Raw genomic sequence first — 17,823 nt, 5'->3', positions numbered from 1 at the left:
AAGGGACGAAGCCTAGGACATCCCAAGCGTACAGTAAGGTTGGTAGTAGCTCTGTAAACAAGCATTTTGCTTTCCTCAGAATCGGAAGAAAGCTGCACTCGCAGAGCTCAAGCGATGTTGGATTGTAAGCGAGTAAATAGAAAGGAAGGGGCATGAGCAGCCTTTCCCAGAGTCCAAATGCATATTTTTTCTTCCCAGGGAGGAAAAGACTACACCTCCCAGAATCCTTTGGGTCTGGGAAAAGGGAAGAAGCGAAGGACCACTAGGTGGACATCCCAGGCTGCCTGTTTCCTCTGGCCTGTCCCCTTTTTTGTAGGTCTTTTGCAGGAGGCGTCCGGCCATCGCGATCTCTGGTGCAAAGATGCTTTGCAGGGGAGGCTGAAGGTGCGAGCAGGAAGGAGTCTGCTTGCAGAGGCGCCTTTCGGAAGCTGTACACGGGTGAGAGGGCACCGTCTGAACCCTGCAACACGTGAATGCCGGGGAGGGGGGTGGGGCAGGAAAGGGCGGCGGGAAAGACGGGCCATTTTGGCTTTTCCCATTGCTCGAATAAGTTTGCACGCTGCATGGGGTGAAAGAGGAGGGTGGGGAGATTCTCGAGAGCAGAATAAGAAAACTCACTCAATCCTCTTTGAAATGAAATGGTAAAATGTAAAATTTTGTAAAATGGAATATTACCAGAGGTAAATAGCAATATGAAACATAGTAATAGTAGATGATAAAGATGCATCAATGCTGTATACTAACGTGTCACGACACAGAGTTTGGAAAGCTCCGGTATACAGCATTAAAGTCTCACATTGACTATAAGTGATCTGAAAAAAGGACTTTTACAATCTGAAAAAGGAGACAGTTTTTTGGTAACCCAAGAAAATCTTGAATAAAAACAAACAAACAAAAAAGCCGCAAAAAGAATGAAGTTGCAAGCATCTATGGCAGGCATAGCCAAACTTGGCCCTCCAGATGTTTTGGGGCTACAACTCCTATCATCCATAGCTAACAGGACCAGTGGTCAGGGATGATGGGAATTGTATTCCCAAAATATCTGGAGGGCCAAGTTTGGCCATGCCTGATCTATGGGGAAGACCGAGATTGCACTTGCCACCAAAGGCAGTTTTTGCTGAGTGCATTTGTCGTTCCAGAGACCACCAACCTTTGAGGACTATTTCTCCAGGGTCGAAAGGGCCCTCCCAGCTGGACGTTGGCCGAAGAACAAGGGAGGCCATGCTGGAGAATGAGGGGAACGTGGCCTCACTGGGTAAGGAGCTTCCTTCCTCGCTGCAGGAGTCTGAAGAAGTCCTTCCAGGACATTTTATTGTCACTCTTCTTTTGGGGGGGGTAGGGGTAGGTGGGGAACAGGTTTGTTATTCTCAATGCCTTGCATTTTAATCTCACCTTTCCCCCCTCCAAGGAGCTCAAGGTGGAGCACACGGGTCTCACCCCCCCCCCATTTAATCCCCACAACAAGCCCTAAATGGCCTTGTATACCTGAAGGAGCATCTCCACCCCCATCGCTCACCCTGAACACAGAGGTCCAACTCTGAGGGCCTTCTGGCGGTTCCCTTACTGCAAGAAGTGAGGTTACAGGGAACCACACAGAGGGCCTTCTCATCAGTAGTGCCCACCCTGTGGAACACCCTCCTAGCAGATGTCAAGGAAATAAATAACTATATAAGCTTTAGAAAGCATTTGAAGGAAGCCCTGTATAAGGAAGTTTTTAATGTTGGACGTTTTATTATGTTTTTATATGTGCTAGAAGCTACCCAGAGTGACTGGGGCAGGCATCCCCAACCTTTGGCCCTCCAGATGTTTTGGGACTACAATTCCCATCATCCCTGACCACTGGTCCTGTTAGCCAGGGATCATGGGAGTTGTAGGCCAAAACATCTGGCGGGCCGCAGTTTGGGGATGCCTAGGCTGGGGCAACCCATTCAGATGGGTGGGGTACAAATAATAAAGTATTCTTATTAGTAATCTAGCATAGGTTTGGAGAACTCCAACTGTTGTGTGCCTGTAAGGTAGGATTCTTTGCAAACTGAAAAACGTTGGCTGGGCAGGGAATAGTAATAATAATAATAATAACAATAATACTAATTAATTAATAATAAACAGCTCTGTGAGGTAGACTAGCCCTGAGAGGGAATGACTGGACCAGTATTTCCTGATGAGTTTCATGGCTGAGGGAGGATTTGAACCCTGGTCTCCCAGGTTCTAGTCTGGCACTTTAACCAATGCGCTGCACATTAGCTGTGCAAAATGAGTTTGCTGGCATGTGAGGGACTCCCACCAGCATAACAGCAACAGTCTGGAAGCGCCAACCAAGTCCCCTTCCTGGGGTCCTGGCAGTGCAGCCCCGACCCCCCACCCTGCCAACTTCTTCAGCCGTCCTCCCTCCTCCTTCCGCCACAGAGCGTAGGACCACCTTGCCCCCCCCCCCACAAACACACAGCCCCCTAGTCCAAGGTACAGTTCAGTTATGGGTTCTCCTTCCCCTGAAATGTTTGAGGGAGGTTTTGATGAGCAGCCGTTAAGATGCTTTGGGCCATGAGGCCGAAGGCTTCCTTCTCCTTGCTTCTTCTTTTTACTCCTCCTCTTCTTCATTCTTCTCACTTCTTTCCCACGTAGCACTGCCACTTCCCAAGACTAGCCTTGACAACAGCGCAGAGCAAGCGGAAGAGCCCAGGCCGCCACAGTGTCAGATCGCAGACGGAACAGGGGCTGCCATTTCGGACACCAGCTCAGGTGAGGCAGCTTGGGTGGGATGCCGAGCCCATTCAGAGTTTCTCCTCCCTTGATGAGAATTGACAAGAAAAATGTTCTCTGTTACTTCATTCCTAGGGATGGTAAGGATCCTGTTGTTTTAAAGCTCCTTCTCCCACGGACCTGGCCACTGATCTTCCTCACCCCTCCTTCCTCCTACTATTTTTAAGAACATGAAAACTCAGAATCTCAATCTTCTCAGAATCCCAATACCCACTGGACCCTCCTCTCGGCAAGCCTGGCCAACATATATCTATGCACTGCGCATGCTTTGGTCCGTCCTGAATTTCCCAAGGTTCATCTTCATGGGGGCCCCTGCATTTTTGCACGATGTGAGAGGGAGAGAAACCTCGCTTTTCCTTTTACACCTCTGCCCTGTCCTCCCTCTACCGTCTTTGCTGTTCCTGCTCTAACTCAGCCCTGTGCTGAGTCCCTCAGGCTCAGAATTTAGGAGGATAGAGGAGGGGGAGAAGAAAGTTGGGAATGAGAGCAAACAGGCAAATGCGAGGACGGTGATTGCCAAGCTTTCTAGCTCCATGGGCACATTTGGGTTTTGTTTTTGTTTTTTTTCTTTAAAGCATGTTCTGTGAGCACCACCCATTCTGGTCATTTCTCCCTGGACTGAGAGGAGGAACTGAGACAACAACATAAGCATCCTTGTTCTAAGGGATTTGGGCCGAAGTCTGAACAAGGAGAATTTCTCTTGAGCCTCGGAAAGGACCTAGAGCTGAAAGAAGTGGGGAAGAGTGCCCCTCTTCCAGCTCCCTCCTCCAGCTCTGTGTCGTTTTCAAGGGAGACGGAGGTAGCAACCTTTGCTGCCTTAGGACCAAGGGGGCAGTGGGGGGGGGCAACTGGTTAAAATGTTTGAAGCTGCTCTAATATTGGTTCTTCTGTTTCATTTCTGTCAGGTTGGTGTTGGTTAAATCTTTAGTTGGGGTTTGAAGTTATTTTTATTTGGGTATAAATGTAAACTGTTTATTATTGTTTTTATTATTGATTTATCGGTTGGTTTCATGCTGATATAGGATATCTTGTTTTTTTATTAAAAAATGTTCCATGTTTTATTGTGTTTTATATGTTGCAAGCCCAGTCATATGGGAGGAATATAAGTTTGTTGTTGTTGTTTTTTTGGGGGGGAAAGGGGGGCTAGAGAGCCTATGAGGGTATGAGGTCCACCCTTGTGTTGGTGGAAGAACAGTTTGCTCAGCACCCTCTCATCAAAAAGATAAATAAAAATAGCTCTTCCACTGGTTATTATACCTTATGCGGGTGGGTGAGGGGAGAAAAGTGGTACAACCTCCGTCTCTCACACATCATCTGGTCCAACCATCTCAGTTTGGATTTTGAGGCTACTTTAAGGTTACCAGATTTTTTTCAATGAATCCGGGTACACTTTTCAACTTCCTACTAAATAGATAGATTTTGTCAGGGGACTGATTTGTAAATCCGGGGACTGTCCCTGGGAAACGGGGACGTCTGGTAACCTTAGGCTACTTTTCTGCCATCTTCAAACCCTGCTTTCGCTTTGTTCATTCTCTCAGCAGGAAACTCGAGGAGGAAACACTTCTGCCCAGAGTGTGGCCGATGCTTTGCCTTAAGATTGGCTCTTGCTATACACCAGAGAATCCACACAAGGGAGAAGATCCAGGAAAGCTCTGAGTGCGGGGAATGTTTGGGTCAGAGTTTGGAGCTTGCAAACCATCCAGGAACCTCCAAGTCTTCGGAGTACAGGAAGGTTCTTGCTCATCAGCCCATTGTTCTGATCCAAAGGAACATCCATGCAGGAGGAGATAACTCATATCGCTGCTTGGAGTGTGGGGAAGGTTTCTCCCAACTCTCAGATTTTGTGAAACATGAAAGAGGCCACAGAGGAGAGAAACCCCGTAAATATGGCGAGAGTAGGAACAGGTTCCCCAAGAGATCACAGCTTAATGGACACAATAAAATCCACACAGGAGAGAAGCCCCACGAATGCAGAGTGTGTGGGTTATGTTTTTCTTTTAGGTCACAACTTGTTACCCATCAGCGAACCCACACCGGAGAAAAGCCCTATAAGTGCCCGGAGTGTGGAAAATCATTTGCTCAAAAGGTAGGTCTTCTGAACCATCAGAGGCTCCACACAGGAGCGAAGCCCTATGAATGCAGGGAGTGTGGGAAATGTTTTCCTCAAAACTCACAGCTTTGGAACCATCGGTTGGTTCACACGGGGGAGAAACGGTATAAATGCTTTGAATGTGGAAAAAAGTTTGCTCATCATTCCAGCCATGTTAACCATCAGAGAACCCACACAGGAGAAAGGCCCCATAAGTGTCTGGAGTGTGGAAAATGTTTCCCCTCAAAAAAAAATCTGAAGCGACACCAGGGAATCCACACAGGAAAGAAACCGTATGAGTGTACGGATTGTGGGAAATGTTTTTATTTGAAAGATCAGCTTCTGAGGCATCAAACTGTTGACACCAGAGAGAGGCGCCATAAATGTGCGGGATGTAGGAAAAGTTTTATTGTGCCCTCACAACTTGCAACCCACCAGAGAATCCACACTGGGGAGAAACCCTACAAATGCATGGAGTGTGAAAAATGTTTTGCCAACAAATCACACCTTCATGTACACCAGAGAATCCACACAGGAGTGAGGCCATATGCTTGTGGAGAATGTGGGAAATGTTTTTCCACTTCATCACACCTTATTATTCATAGGAGAGTCCACACAGGAGAGAAGCCCTATAAATGTTTAGTCTGTGGAATGTCATTTACTTTAGCACAAAGCCTTAAGGGACACCAGAGAATACATACTGGAGAGAAACCCCACGAATGCTTGGAGTGTGGGAAATCTTTTTCAAGGAAATACACCCTTGTGATCCATCAGAGAATCCACACAGGAGAGAAACCCTATAAATGCTTGGAGTGTGAGAAATACTTTCCTAGTAATTCAGAGCTTAATGTGCATCAAAGGATCCATACAGGAGAGAAACCTTACAAGTGCTTGAAGTGTGGGAAATGTTTTTCTCAGTCATCACATCTTCACAGACACCAGAAAGTCCACACAGGAGGAGAGCTTCCCAATGTGTAGAGCGTGGGAAATGTTTTTCACAGAGTGGATACCTTCAAAGACTCCATTTGGAATAAAGAGCACATAAATGTTGGGAGTGCAGGGAATGTTCAGATACTTCCTCCACCCTGGTGACAAATCATACTTCCTCCGCCCTTTAAAAAATTTTATTTATTGAAAATCAAAGTAGTGCATACGAAACACTCCCAATTCAGAAAAACACTGGCAACCATTTCAGCCTGCAGCAATCTCACTTTATGAAAGATAAGTAAGAAGAAGGGAAGAAAAAACTAATGAGTAAGACTACTAACATGTTAAGTACGTTGAAGTTCGAATTTCAAATCATCATAAAGTAAATGTACATTTTCCATTTTGCTCATTGTGTTACTTATAGATAATACTAGGATACAAAACCCATATAGCTCTGTAATCTTATATGCTTCAAGAGTCAATGGAGAATTGCCGTTCCGTGCAGAACACCAAAGGGCTTTGCTGTTGCTCCAGTGCAGCTAGTGATGCATGTCTCAATTTGCTTTCAGTTTGTTGTTGGTTATATCTGCTGAATGTTCTGTAGAGTTGCTTTTACTGATATTTTTACGATTCTGCTTTGAGGTTGGTTCGGGATTTTTGAACAGTCCAGCTGTTGACAGCTTTCAGGAAATAAATAAAGAAATAAGATCTCTGTTCTGAAAAGTGCCCAATCCTCCTTGGGACAACCTCAATTTTGGCTGCTATTACTACTACTACTACTAGTAGTAGTAGTAGGAATAGGAATAGGAATAATTTATTATTGGCCAAGTACATTTTCCAACATACTTGGAATTTGTTTCGGCTACATTGCAATGTAAACATACAGACACTGTTCCTCTCACAATACAAAGAAGCAAAGAAACCCCACCCATATTTTACCTCCCCTTAAGCTATACAACTATGAATTTAACAATTTAATGGCACAAGGGGAAAAAACTATTCTTGTGCCTGGCCGATTTTGTATATGAAGTCCTGTAGCGACGTCCAGATGGAAGTAAATCAAGCAGATGATGACCAGGATGTAAAGGATCTGCTACAATTCTCTCTGCTCTCTTCCTAACTCGGGTAGCATAAATTGTCTCTATTGAAGGCAAGCTAACACCAATTACCCTTTCTGCAATTCTTACAATTCTAGTAGTAGTAGTACTATTATGATACCTCGGGTTAGAAACACTTCGTGTTACAAACACTTAGGGTTACAAACTCCACTAACCCGGAAGTAGTACCTCGGGTTACAAACTTTGACCCAGGATGAGAATGGAAATTGTGGGAGCGGCAGCAGGAGGCCCCCATTAGCAAAAGCGTGACTCGGGTTAAGAACGGTTTTGGGTTAAGAACGGACCTCCAGAACGAATTCAGTTCATAACCTGAGGTATCACACTATTTATTTATCCCCCCACCCATCTGGCCGCATCTCCCCAGCCACTCTGGGTGGATCCCAACAGAATATTAAAAACACAATTAAACATCCAATATTAAAAGCTTCCCTAAACAGGGCTGCCTTCAGATGTCTTCTAAAAGTCACATAGTTGTTTATATCCAGTTTCACACTGGAAGTGAGCGAGGCTGCCCGCCATCTCCCTCTTGCCCTGAACTGTTTGCTTCCTGCTCTCTTGCGAACTGAGGGGGAATTTCAGAGAGCAGCGTTTGGCCAGCTGCAGCAGCCAAAATACTCCGTTTCGATCCCAACTGTTAAAAATGTGTTGGGTGAGCCTTAGCCAGAAGACATGACACCACCGCGTGCTTTAAAGGGCTTTTGTTTTTTAAACCCATAAATAAAACATTTTATTGCTTTTTCACATCTACTAAGCATAATTTAAGATATAGTATAGTAATTTTATTACGGCCATTGGTCCATATCAAAACAACAATAACAACAATACATCATGTAACATTTGAACCGATACAATTTAAACAGTTTTCCAATTTAAAACAGCCTCTATATATATACAAAATTTCCAGTTGGATAAGACAGTTGTATTCAATAAAATTCATTCGTCCATCTAAAACTTAATTTAGACTCTATCAAATAAAATATAATTTTACAGCTAAGTTTGGTTCCCATTAATGGTTATTTGGTTTAGCTGAGCTATCAAAATCATAAAGTGATCCATTTCTCTTCTTTTGAAATAAAACATTAATCAGAAATCTAGCGACCATAAGGGATCTGCTCGACTCTTCATCGTTCAGTAAGTATATTAATTGGGCTTCCTTAGTTTCACCCGCAGTTTGCAATAAAAATGGAGACAGAAACCTGGTCCGAGCAGCCAGATGTAATGGACAACAAAAGATTATATGATTCAAGGATTCTATAGAACCACTATCACAGTTGCATAGAAGTGAAATCTAGCCGTTGGAGAGTCTGTTACCCATGACGTTTGACGGGAAAGCATTGAATCTGGCCTTTATGAATGCATACCTGTATGTCGCAACGGATAGAGTAGTTAAGTAAGATGGTCGTTTCAGTGATGGTGTTAAGCCAAGATTTATCGGTGAGCAGGTACCACTGCCCATCGTGATATTATGTTGGAGATCAATCTCCTTTAATAATTTAAGATATAATAAACAACAGCAGTAGCAGCAGCAGTTAGTCAGACATTTCTTGGTTCTCGTTTTGATCTACTTGAGTCCCAGGGACACTTAAGGACCACCTGAATCCCAGCTCATCCAGAGGAATGCTGTTAGTTGTCCCTCATGTTACAGAGGCATAGTCGGCCTCAGCTAGAAGTTTGGCATTTAGCATCACTGGTCCCATGCTGAGGAACACTCTTCCAGCAGAGATTGGACAAGCAAGTCTGGTGCATAGTGCGCAATGCATGTTTTGCTTGGAAGTCGCAGCTTGTGACCCATCCGAAAATACCATGCAGTAGAACTTTAGTTCTTCTGATCCTGAGGACAACTTAAGACAACCACATGTCCCTCGTATGTACCTGAGAACATTTTTTAGCCCTTTCCAAGCCACTTCATTCGGACTACTACTGACAAGCATACTCAATATCCCAAGAGTACAACTGATACCCGTCTACTCCATTGAGAAATGTACATCAAACCCCCCCAATTACAGAATGATACAATTCAGAATCTCTTTGCTTTGTACATTTCTCCTCGGCCTTCAGAAAATTTACTTCCATTGGGGTTCGGACTCCTTTGCAATCTTGCATATTGTACTTCTCAAGCAACTGGGCTCTTTTGTCTCTCTCACTTAGTATGGTACCTCCATCCTCAGTTATCTGAATTTCCACTCCCAAATAATTCTTCGCTTCACCTGGAAGTGAGCGAGGCCGGCCGCCATCTCCCCCCTCACCCTGAACTATTTTGCCTCCTGCTCTCTTGTGAACTGAGAGGGGATTGTAGAGAAAGCAGCGTTTGGCCAGCTGCAGCGGCCAGCGGCCAAAATACTCTATTTTTATCCCAACTGTTAAAATTGTGTTGGGTGAGCCTTAGAAGGCAAGACCCCACCACATGCTTCAAAGGGCTTTCCACCTGCATTTCTGCGTTTTTCATCTCCCGCCTTTTCTCCATGGGGCTCATAGTGGCCTCTGGTGCTCTCCGCTTTCATAGCTACCATCACAACAACCCTGTGAGGTGGGTCAGCTTGAGAAGCTGCCAATGGCCACTGGTCGCTCCCTGATCAGTATTTTTTGTTTAGATGGGGGGGTAGCTCCGCGGGGCATGATCTTGGGGTCATGAGTTCGAGCTCCACGTGAGGCAAAAGAGTCCTGTGTCATTTTCTTTAAGGTTCAGAGCTGTATTTGGTAATGTAGAAGGTTTTGGATATATATAAAGGATTAAAAAAAAATGTTAAGTACTTTCACAAGCAGAAAAGGAACACACATCAGGAAAGATAGGAAGTCTATGTATTTGTTAGTGATGTAAGTATTAAATTTAGGTTTGGGGTTATGTGTAGATTTATGTAAATAACCGAGGTTTATAAATTTATTTATTTATTTAGCTGTTTTTCTCTCATTATACTGTTTATATATTGTTTATAGTATTAGTATGATGTCGTTGAAGTAGAAATATGGAATTAAATAGTTTCATACAAATTATATATGAGGGGGGGAAATGAGACACACAACTATGTATCTGAATACTTTATTAGCATTTGAAAATAGAACATATGAAATGGAAAATATGTAAAATATGTTAAGCTATGTAAATGATTGTAAAATGATGGATATTTATAACGACAATAAAGCATTAAAAAAAAAAGTCCTGTGTTGCCGGGGGTTGGACTGGATGACCCTTGGGGTCCTTCCAACTCTAGAATCCAACCATTTTTGACGTGCATGTTTGCTGCATCTTCTCATTCTTTTTGCCGGGCACCGCTGCAACGTGTTAGGCGGCACAGAGAGGTGTCTTCTTTCTTTGGTGATCCCTCGTAACCAGCACCACCTCTTAGCTCATTTCTCCCTTGCGTCCTGAGTTCGAGTGTCTTCAAAGCCCATGACACCTTTGGTAAAGGCTCTTCTCCAACTGGAGCGCTCGCAGGCCGGTGTTTCCCAGTTATCGGTGTTTATACTACTTTTTTCAGATTTGCCTTGAGAGAGTCTTTAAACCTCTTGTTGACCACCAGTATTACAGGTAGGTAGCCAAGAAGTGTGCATGCACACGAAAGCTCATACCAATAACAAACTTAGTTGGTCTCTAAGGTGCTACTACCAGCATTTTGAAGTTGGAAATAGAGTAGTTGCTTTGGAAGACGATAATCAAGCATCCACACAATGTGACCAGTCCAACGAAGTTGATGTTGAAGAATCATTGCTTCGACACTGGTAATCTTTCTTCTTCCAGTACACTGGCACTAGTTCGCCTGTCTTCCCAAGTGATGTGTAAAAAGAATTGAAGACACCATTGATGGAATCCTTCAAGGTGTCGGAGATGGCTTTTATAAGTGGTCCATGTTTCACAAGCATACAGTAAGGTTGGTAGTACAATAGCTTTGTAAACAATCATTTGGGTTTCCTCAAACACACTGCACTTCAATTGGAAGAAAGGAAAAATAAAATTAAATGAACACCCTTCCCCAGAGCCCAAAGGAACATTTTTCCCACTCAGAGAGGAGCAGACTACAAATCCCAGAATCCTTTGGGCCTGGGAAAAGGGAGGAAGCCAAAGACTAGGACATCCCAGGCTGCCTGTTTCCTAGGGCCAGCCCCCATTTGTGTGGGGTTTTTTGCAGGAGGCGTCCGGCCATCGCCATCTCTGGGGTGCAAAGAGGTTTTGCAGGGGAGGCTGAAGGTCCGAGCAGGAAGGAGTCTTTGCTGGCCGAGGCGCCCTTCGGAAGCTCTACATGGGTGAGAGGGCACCGTCTGAACCCTGAAACACGTGAATGCCGGTTTAGGGGGGGGCGAGGCAGGAAAGGGCGGCGGGAGAAATAAGCCATTTTGAATTTTCCCATTGCACGAATAAGTTTGCCTGTTGCATCGGGGAGGAAGGGCATATTTTTAATTGAAAAGTCTGGACAATAAGAAAACTCAGATAATATTACAATCCCTTTTTGAAAAAAGGAAAGAGTTTGATATGGCTAAATTGACCCAACAACCCTCCCCAAACCCCAAAGACTCACTGCTCTCAATGGAAGGCATATGCTGGGGGCCCCAATCTTAGGCATCCCAAAAGTAAAAAACACAACTCCCCAAAAGTTTACCTTTTAAAAAAAACAAACCCCAAAATTTTTGAGATTTTTTTTTTTTACAAATATGTAAAAAAACAAAACGGCGATTTTTCGATCAAACATTTCTCACTGCCAAAGAAAACTGATAAATGAATAGAAAAATAAACTACCCACGTGATGCTGAAACAAAAACCTTGCACATCCACTATGTAAAGGAATGAAAGTCTACTGTCCCCCTTCTCTGCCCCCCAACCGTATACTGCATGCAGCAGAGCTTCCCAAACTTTTCATGTTTTAGACATGCATCATTTCACAACACAGTAATTCAGTTTTGCATCATATTATGACACAGCAATAGAGTCTTTCTAGCAAACCAGAGCTTAAACTAACCCCTGCAACATGTGAATGCCGGTGAGGGGGGTGGGGCAGGAACAGTTGCTGGGGGGGGAAAGCCATTTTGGCTTTTCCCATTACACAGATAAGTTTGCACGTTGCATGAGGGAGAAAGAGGAGGAAGGGGGGATTCTCGGGAGCAGAAGAAAGGAACTTTTCCACTTGTTTATTGCTCTTTGAAAGCATTTCAAATGATAAGGTAAAATGTAAAATGCAATGGTAACCAAAACTGAGACAATGTATGCACTTTTTCGCTAAGCCAAGAAAATTTTTAGTAGTAGTAGTAGTAGTAGTAATAATAATAATAAAATGTAGTTGCAAACTCGGCCCTCCAGGTGTTTTGGGACTACAATTCCCATAATCCTTGACCACTGGTCCTGTTAACTAGGGATGATGGGAGTTGTAGTCTTAACACACCTGGGGGGCCGGGTTTGGGGATGCCTGATCTATGGGGAAGACCGAGATTCCCACTCCGCTCGCCACCAAAGGCGTTCCTGAGGTGCTGCAGTTTTTGCTGAGGGTGTTTTGTCATTACAGAGGCCGCTAACCTTTGAAGACGGGGCTGTTTATTTCGCCAGATTTGAAAGGGCCTTCCCTGCTGGACGTTGGCCGAAGAGCGAGGGAGGCCATGCTGGAGAATGAGGGGAACGTGGCCTCTCTGGGTAAGGAGCCTCTTTCCTTGCTGCAAGAGTCTGAAGTAGTCCTTCCAGGACTCTTCTTTTGGGGTGGAGGGGTAGGTTTGTTGCACAAGAGCTGCAAATGTACTTTCTCCCAAATGCTGTGCATTTTGATCCCCTTTCCCTCCCCCAAAGAGCTCAAGGTGGGGCATACGGGTCTCCCCCTCATTTAATCCCCACAGGAAGCCCTAAACGGCCTTAGCCTCCTATACCTGGAGCGTCCCCACTCCATCTTTCAGCCTGGACACTCAGGTCCAGCTCCGAGGGCCTTCTGCCGGTTCCCTCACTGTGAGAAGCGAAGTTATAGGGAACCAGGCAGAGGGCCTTCTCTGTAGTGGTGCCTGCCATGTGGAACACCCTCCCTTCAGAAGTCAAGGAAATAAATAACTGTATAACCTTTAGAAGACATATGAAGGCAGCCCTGTATCAGGACGTTTTTAGTGTTTGATGCTTTATTATGCTTTTATGCTGTAAGGTGCCCATATGTGAGGTAGGCTAGCCCTGAGGGAATGACTGGACCAATATTTCCCAATAGGTTTCATGGCTGAGGGAGGATTTGAAGCCTGGTCTGCCAAGTTCTAGTTGGGCACCAGCGTAACAGCAAATCTCTGGAAGCGCCGACCAAGTCCCCTCCCTGGGGTCCTGGTAGTGCAGTCCCGACCCCCCACCCTGCCTACGTCTTCAGCCGTCCTCCCTCCTCCTTCTGGCACAGAGCGAAGGACCACCTTGTCCCCCACAAACACACAGCCCCCTAGCCCAAGGCCCAGTTGAGTTATGGGTTCTCCTTCCCCAGAAATGTTTGAGGGAGCTTTGGATGAGTGGCCGCTGGAGATAGTTTTGGCCATGAGGCCGAAGGCTTCCTTCGCCTCACTTCTTCCTCCTCCTCCTTTCTTCTTCTCACTTCTTTCCCGCATAGCACTACCGCTTCCCAAGACTAGCCTTGTCCCAAGTGCAGAGCAAGTGGAAGAGCCCAGGCCACCACAATATCAGATCTCAGATGAAACAGGGGCTGCCATTTCGGACACCAGCTCAGGTGAGGCGGTTTGGGCGGGATTATGAGTCCGTTCAGAGTTTCTCCTCCCTTTCTGAGAATTGGCAAGAAAAATGTTCTCTGTTACTTCATAAAAAAATGCTCTTCCACTGGTTATACCAAATGCAGTGGGGGGCGGGGAGAGAAGTGGTACAACCTCCGTCTCTCATGCATCATCTGGTCCAACCATCTCAGGGTGGATTCTGAGGCTACTTCTCTGCCATCTTCAAACCCTCATTCCGCTTTATTCACTCTCAGCAGGTAACTTGAGGAGGAAACACTTTTGCCCAGAGTGTGGCCAATGCTTTGCCTTCAGATTGGCTCTTGCTACACACCAGAGAATCCACACAGGGGAGAAGATGCAGGAAAACTCTGAGAGCGAAGAATGTTTAGGTCAGAGTTTGGAGATTGCGAGCCATTCGAAAACCCCTAAGTCTTCGGAGTTCGGGAAGGTTCTTGCTCATCAGCCCATCGTTCTGATCCAAAGGAACATCCATGCAGGAGGAGATAACTCATATCGCTGCTTGGAGTGTGGGGAAGGTTTCTCCCAACTCTCAGATTTTGTGATACATGAAGCAGGCCACACGAGAGAGAAGCCCCACAAAAATGGCCAGAGTAGGAACGGGTTCCCCGAGAGATCACAAATTCGTGGGCACCGTAAAGTCCACACAGGAGAGAAGCCCCACAAATGCAGGGTGTGTGGGTTATGTTTTTCTGTTAGGTCTAAACTTGTTACCCATCAGCGAACCCACACTGGAGAAAAACCCTATCAATGCCCGGAGTGTGGGAAATCATTTGCTGACAAGTCAGTCCTTGTTGTCCATCAGAGACTCCACACAGGAGAAAGGCCCCATAAGTGCCTGGAGTGTGGAAAATGTTTCCCCTCAAAAAAAAGTCACAAGCGACACCAGAAAATCCACACAGGAGAGAAGCCCTATGAATGTAGAGAGTGTGGGAAATGTTTTCATGGGAAAGGTGACCTTCTGAGACATCAGGCTGTTCACACTGGAGAAAGGCCTCATAAATGTGGAGAGTGTGGAAAAAGTTTTAGTGTACCAGCTCAACTTGCAATCCACCAGAGAATCCATACGGGAGAGAAACCCTACAAATGCATGGAATGTGGGAAATGTTTTTACCAGAAACAACAGCTCAAGATGCATGAAAAAATCCACAGTGGGGAGAAGCCCTACAAATGCCCGGAGTGTGGGAAATCATTTGCTCACAAGTCAGGCCTTGTGGTCCATCAGAGGCTCCACACAGGAGAGAAGCCCTATGAATGCTGGGAGTGTGGGAAATGTTTTCCTCAAAACGCACAGCTTTGGAGCCATCGTTTGGTTCACACAGGGGAGAAACGGTATAAATGCTTGGAATGTGGAAAAACGTTTACTTGCAGTTCCCACCTTAAAATCCATCAGAGAACCCACACAGGAGAAAGGCCCCATAACTGCCTGGAGTGTGGAAAATGTTTCCCCTCAAAAGGAAGTCTCAGGCGACACCAGAGAATCCACACAGGAGAGAAGCCCTATGAATGTAGAGAGTGTGGGAAATGTTTTCATGAGAAAGCTGAGCTTCTGACCCATCAGACTGTTCACACCGGGGAGAGGCCCCGTAAATGTGCAGAGTGTGGGAAAAGCTTTATTTCAAAATCACATCTTGCAATCCACCAGAGAATCCATACGGGAGAGAAACCCTACAAATGCATGGAATGTGGAAAATGCTTTTCCCAGAAACAACACCTCCAGGTGCATGAAAAAATCCACACTGGGGAGAAACCCTACAAGTGCATGGAGTGTGGAAAATGTTTTAGCCACAAATCACACCTTCATGTACACCAGAGAATCCACACAGGAGTGCGGCCATATGAATGTGGAGAGTGTGGGAAATGTTTTTCTGTTTCATCAGCCCTTACTAGTCATAGGAGAGTCCACACAGGAGAAAAGCCACATAAATGTTTAGACTGTGGAATGTCATTTACTATAGCACAAAGCCTTAGGGGGCACCAGAGAACCCACACAGGAGAGAAACCCTATAAATGCTTGGAGTGTGGAGAATGTTTTTCAAGGAAAGACACCCTTGTGGTCCATCAGAGAACCCACACAGGAGAGAAACCCTATAAATGCTTGGAGTGTGGGAAATCATTTTCTCAGAAGTTATGCCTTGTGACCCATCAGAGGATCCACACAGGAGAGAAACCTTACAAGTGCTTGGAGTGTGGGAAATGTTTTTTTCAGTCAGCACATCTTCACAGACACCAGAAAGTCCACACAGGAGGAAAGCTTCCCAATGTGTAGAGTGTGGGAAATGTTTTTCACAGAGTGGAAACCTTCAAAGACTCCATGTGGAATAAAGAGCATATAAATGTTGGGAGTGCGGGGAATGTTTTGATCAGCAGTCAGCCCTCGTGGCACACCAGAGTGTCCACACAAAAAGGAGGATGTACAGATGTCAGGAGTGTGGGAAATGCTTTGTAAGGAAATGAATCTTTTATCAACATTGGCGATTCCACAAAGGAAATGCAAGACAGGTGTCTGGAGTGTGGGAAATGGGTTTGCTGCTCATTCGGACCTTCAAAGGCACCAGACAATCCACAAAAAAGGTAAACCCCATTAATGTTTCAAGTGTGGGAAATGTTTGGCCTGAAAGGGAAGCTGGTGCCGCATCAGAGAGCCCACCCAGGAGAGAAACCACAAAAATGCTTTGAGTGTGTGTATTGCCAGATATTTTCAGAAAGTAGTGTCTCCTGATCTTGATGATATTGTTACTTTAAATCCTTATATATCTATCTGTACATTGGTACCTCTGGTTAGGTACTTAATTCATTCCGGAGGTCCGTTCTTAACCTGAAACTGTTCTTAACCTGAAGCACCACTTTAGCTAATGGGACCTCCTGCTTCCACTGCGCCGCCAGAGCACAATTTCTGTTCTTAACCTGAAGCGTTATTTTTTGGGTTAGCCGAGTATGTAACCTGAAGCGTATGTAACCCGAGGTACCTCTGTACATATAATGAGGGCTTCTCCATAGATCTAACTGTATAATGAGAACTTTGCATTAAGCAGAGGTCTAGACCAGGGGTCAGCAAACTTTTTCAGAAGGGGGCCGGTCCACCGTCCCTCAGACCTTGTGGGGGGCCGGACTATATTTTGGAAAAAAAAATGAATGAATTCCTATGCCCCACAGATAACCCAGAGATGCATTTTAAATAAAAGGACACATTCTAATGTAAAAACACGCTGATTCCCAGACTGTCTGTGGGCCGGATTTAGAAGGTGATTGGGCCAAATCCGGCCCTTTGTTTGGGTACTCCTGGTCCAGACAGCTGGCCTGATAAGGAGTCAACTAGCGGACAGGCCTGTCTTCACCCAGCCATGAAACTGGCAATTAGACATAGACTTTGGCTCAGCGCTGGAAACAGAAAGAGTAACTTTGCTCTGTGCCACTGCAGAGATAAGGGAGGATGGCAACAGAACTTAAAGAGCCTTCTTGCTCTTAGATCATGTTTAAAAGCCTCTATATAAGGGCTCAACGACAACAGCTATTTGGGTCCCTCGTTCGAGTTCTGCCAGCGAACGTCGACATCAGCTCTGTTGAGGGATGGGGAAGGATCTGCTCCCGGAGTCTCTGCAACAAATGAGATGAACCATGAACTTCACTTTTGCAGTTATCTCCAAAATATGCTTTTGATCTTGTGTCTTAAGTGTCACTCATTACTGTTGTCCGATAAATGACATTATCAACAAAACTGTACGGAACAACCTTACATTTACGGAGCAAAATATCCTCTTCAGTTATATCCCCAGCACATGGAACCTTACAAAAGGACGATACGAGTGGACTCTCCGCAGCAAAAGGACTGATCCTGATGAATTGGCAAAATAAAAATGCGGCTCCCTTCCACGATTGGATTGGAGACTTCTGCAAACTCACAACATATAAACAACTTGCATATAAATGCAGACTTGCCGTGGACAAGTTCAATTATATTTTGGATCCATTTTTACAAATACTGTAATAGGTTAAGGTCTGGTGAAGTACAATGACAACCTTGTGAAATACACAGTTTGGGTTTCCACCACTCCCCCCTTTATTCCCCCCTCTTACACGGTTTCTATTTCTCCTTTTCCCACTTTTATTTACATCTCACCATGTTGAGTGCACATATAATTGTGTGCTTTTTGAACTTTCAATAAAGTTTTTTTTTTTTAAGTTAGACTGCTTTATTTGGCTTCTCTTGCTTTGCTTAAATTAATAAAAGCTTCTTCCTGTTCCTTT

The 17,823-nt window shown here is 45.0% G+C and overlaps 2 protein-coding genes across 3 annotated transcripts; both read left to right on the top strand.

The window, feature by feature from the left end:
* The first annotated feature begins 297 nt into the window (after nucleotides 1-297).
* LOC117042456 (zinc finger protein 391-like) lies at nucleotides 298-9,111 on the top strand. Its single transcript, XM_033142002.1, has 5 exons — nucleotides 298-438; nucleotides 1,140-1,255; nucleotides 2,623-2,739; nucleotides 4,302-4,846; nucleotides 9,043-9,111. Exons 2-5 carry the CDS (start codon nucleotides 1,222-1,224, stop codon nucleotides 9,109-9,111), a joined length of 765 nt encoding a protein of 254 aa, XP_032997893.1. The 5' UTR covers nucleotides 298-438; nucleotides 1,140-1,221.
* A 3,291-nt stretch (nucleotides 9,112-12,402) lies between these two features.
* Nucleotides 12,403-16,053, top strand: LOC117042660 (zinc finger protein 345-like). 2 transcript variants are annotated; one of them, XM_033142247.1, is made up of 3 exons: nucleotides 12,403-12,508; nucleotides 13,440-13,556; nucleotides 13,815-16,053. In XM_033142247.1, the coding sequence occupies exons 1-3, from the start codon at nucleotides 12,475-12,477 to the stop codon at nucleotides 15,842-15,844; spliced, it is 2,181 nt and encodes a 726-aa protein (XP_032998138.1). In that variant the 5' UTR covers nucleotides 12,403-12,474; the 3' UTR covers nucleotides 15,845-16,053. The 2 variants fall into 2 exon arrangements, with proteins under 2 accessions (XP_032998138.1, XP_032998137.1); XM_033142246.1 differs by having other exon boundaries at nucleotides 13,812-16,052.
* The last annotated feature ends 1,770 nt before the right edge of the window (nucleotides 16,054-17,823 follow it).

The sequence above is a fragment of the Lacerta agilis genome, chromosome 2 (genome assembly GCF_009819535.1).
Source record: "Lacerta agilis isolate rLacAgi1 chromosome 2, rLacAgi1.pri, whole genome shotgun sequence".
NCBI lineage: Eukaryota > Metazoa > Chordata > Lepidosauria > Squamata > Lacertidae > Lacerta > Lacerta agilis.
The sequence above is the reverse complement of the archived record's forward strand: the minus strand, read 5'-3'. Positions and strand labels throughout refer to the sequence as shown.

Bases quoted from the DNA above. Each gene is read 5' to 3' on its own strand.
- LOC117042456 (XM_033142002.1), top strand. From the start codon at position 1,222: ATGCTGGAGAATGAGGGGAACGTGGCCTCACTGG. The intron at 2,740-4,301 runs GTGAGGCAGCTT...TTCTCTCAGCAG, and splicing joins CATTTCGGACACCAGCTCAG to GAAACTCGAGGAGGAAACAC. The intron at 4,847-9,042 runs GTAGGTCTTCTG...TCTCTCACTTAG, and splicing joins GAAAATCATTTGCTCAAAAG to TATGGTACCTCCATCCTCAG.
- LOC117042660 (XM_033142246.1), top strand. From the start codon at position 12,475: ATGCTGGAGAATGAGGGGAACGTGGCCTCTCTGG. The intron at 12,509-13,439 runs GTAAGGAGCCTC...TTTCCCGCATAG, and splicing joins GGGGAACGTGGCCTCTCTGG to CACTACCGCTTCCCAAGACT. The intron at 13,557-13,811 runs GTGAGGCGGTTT...ATTCACTCTCAG, and splicing joins CATTTCGGACACCAGCTCAG to CAGGTAACTTGAGGAGGAAA.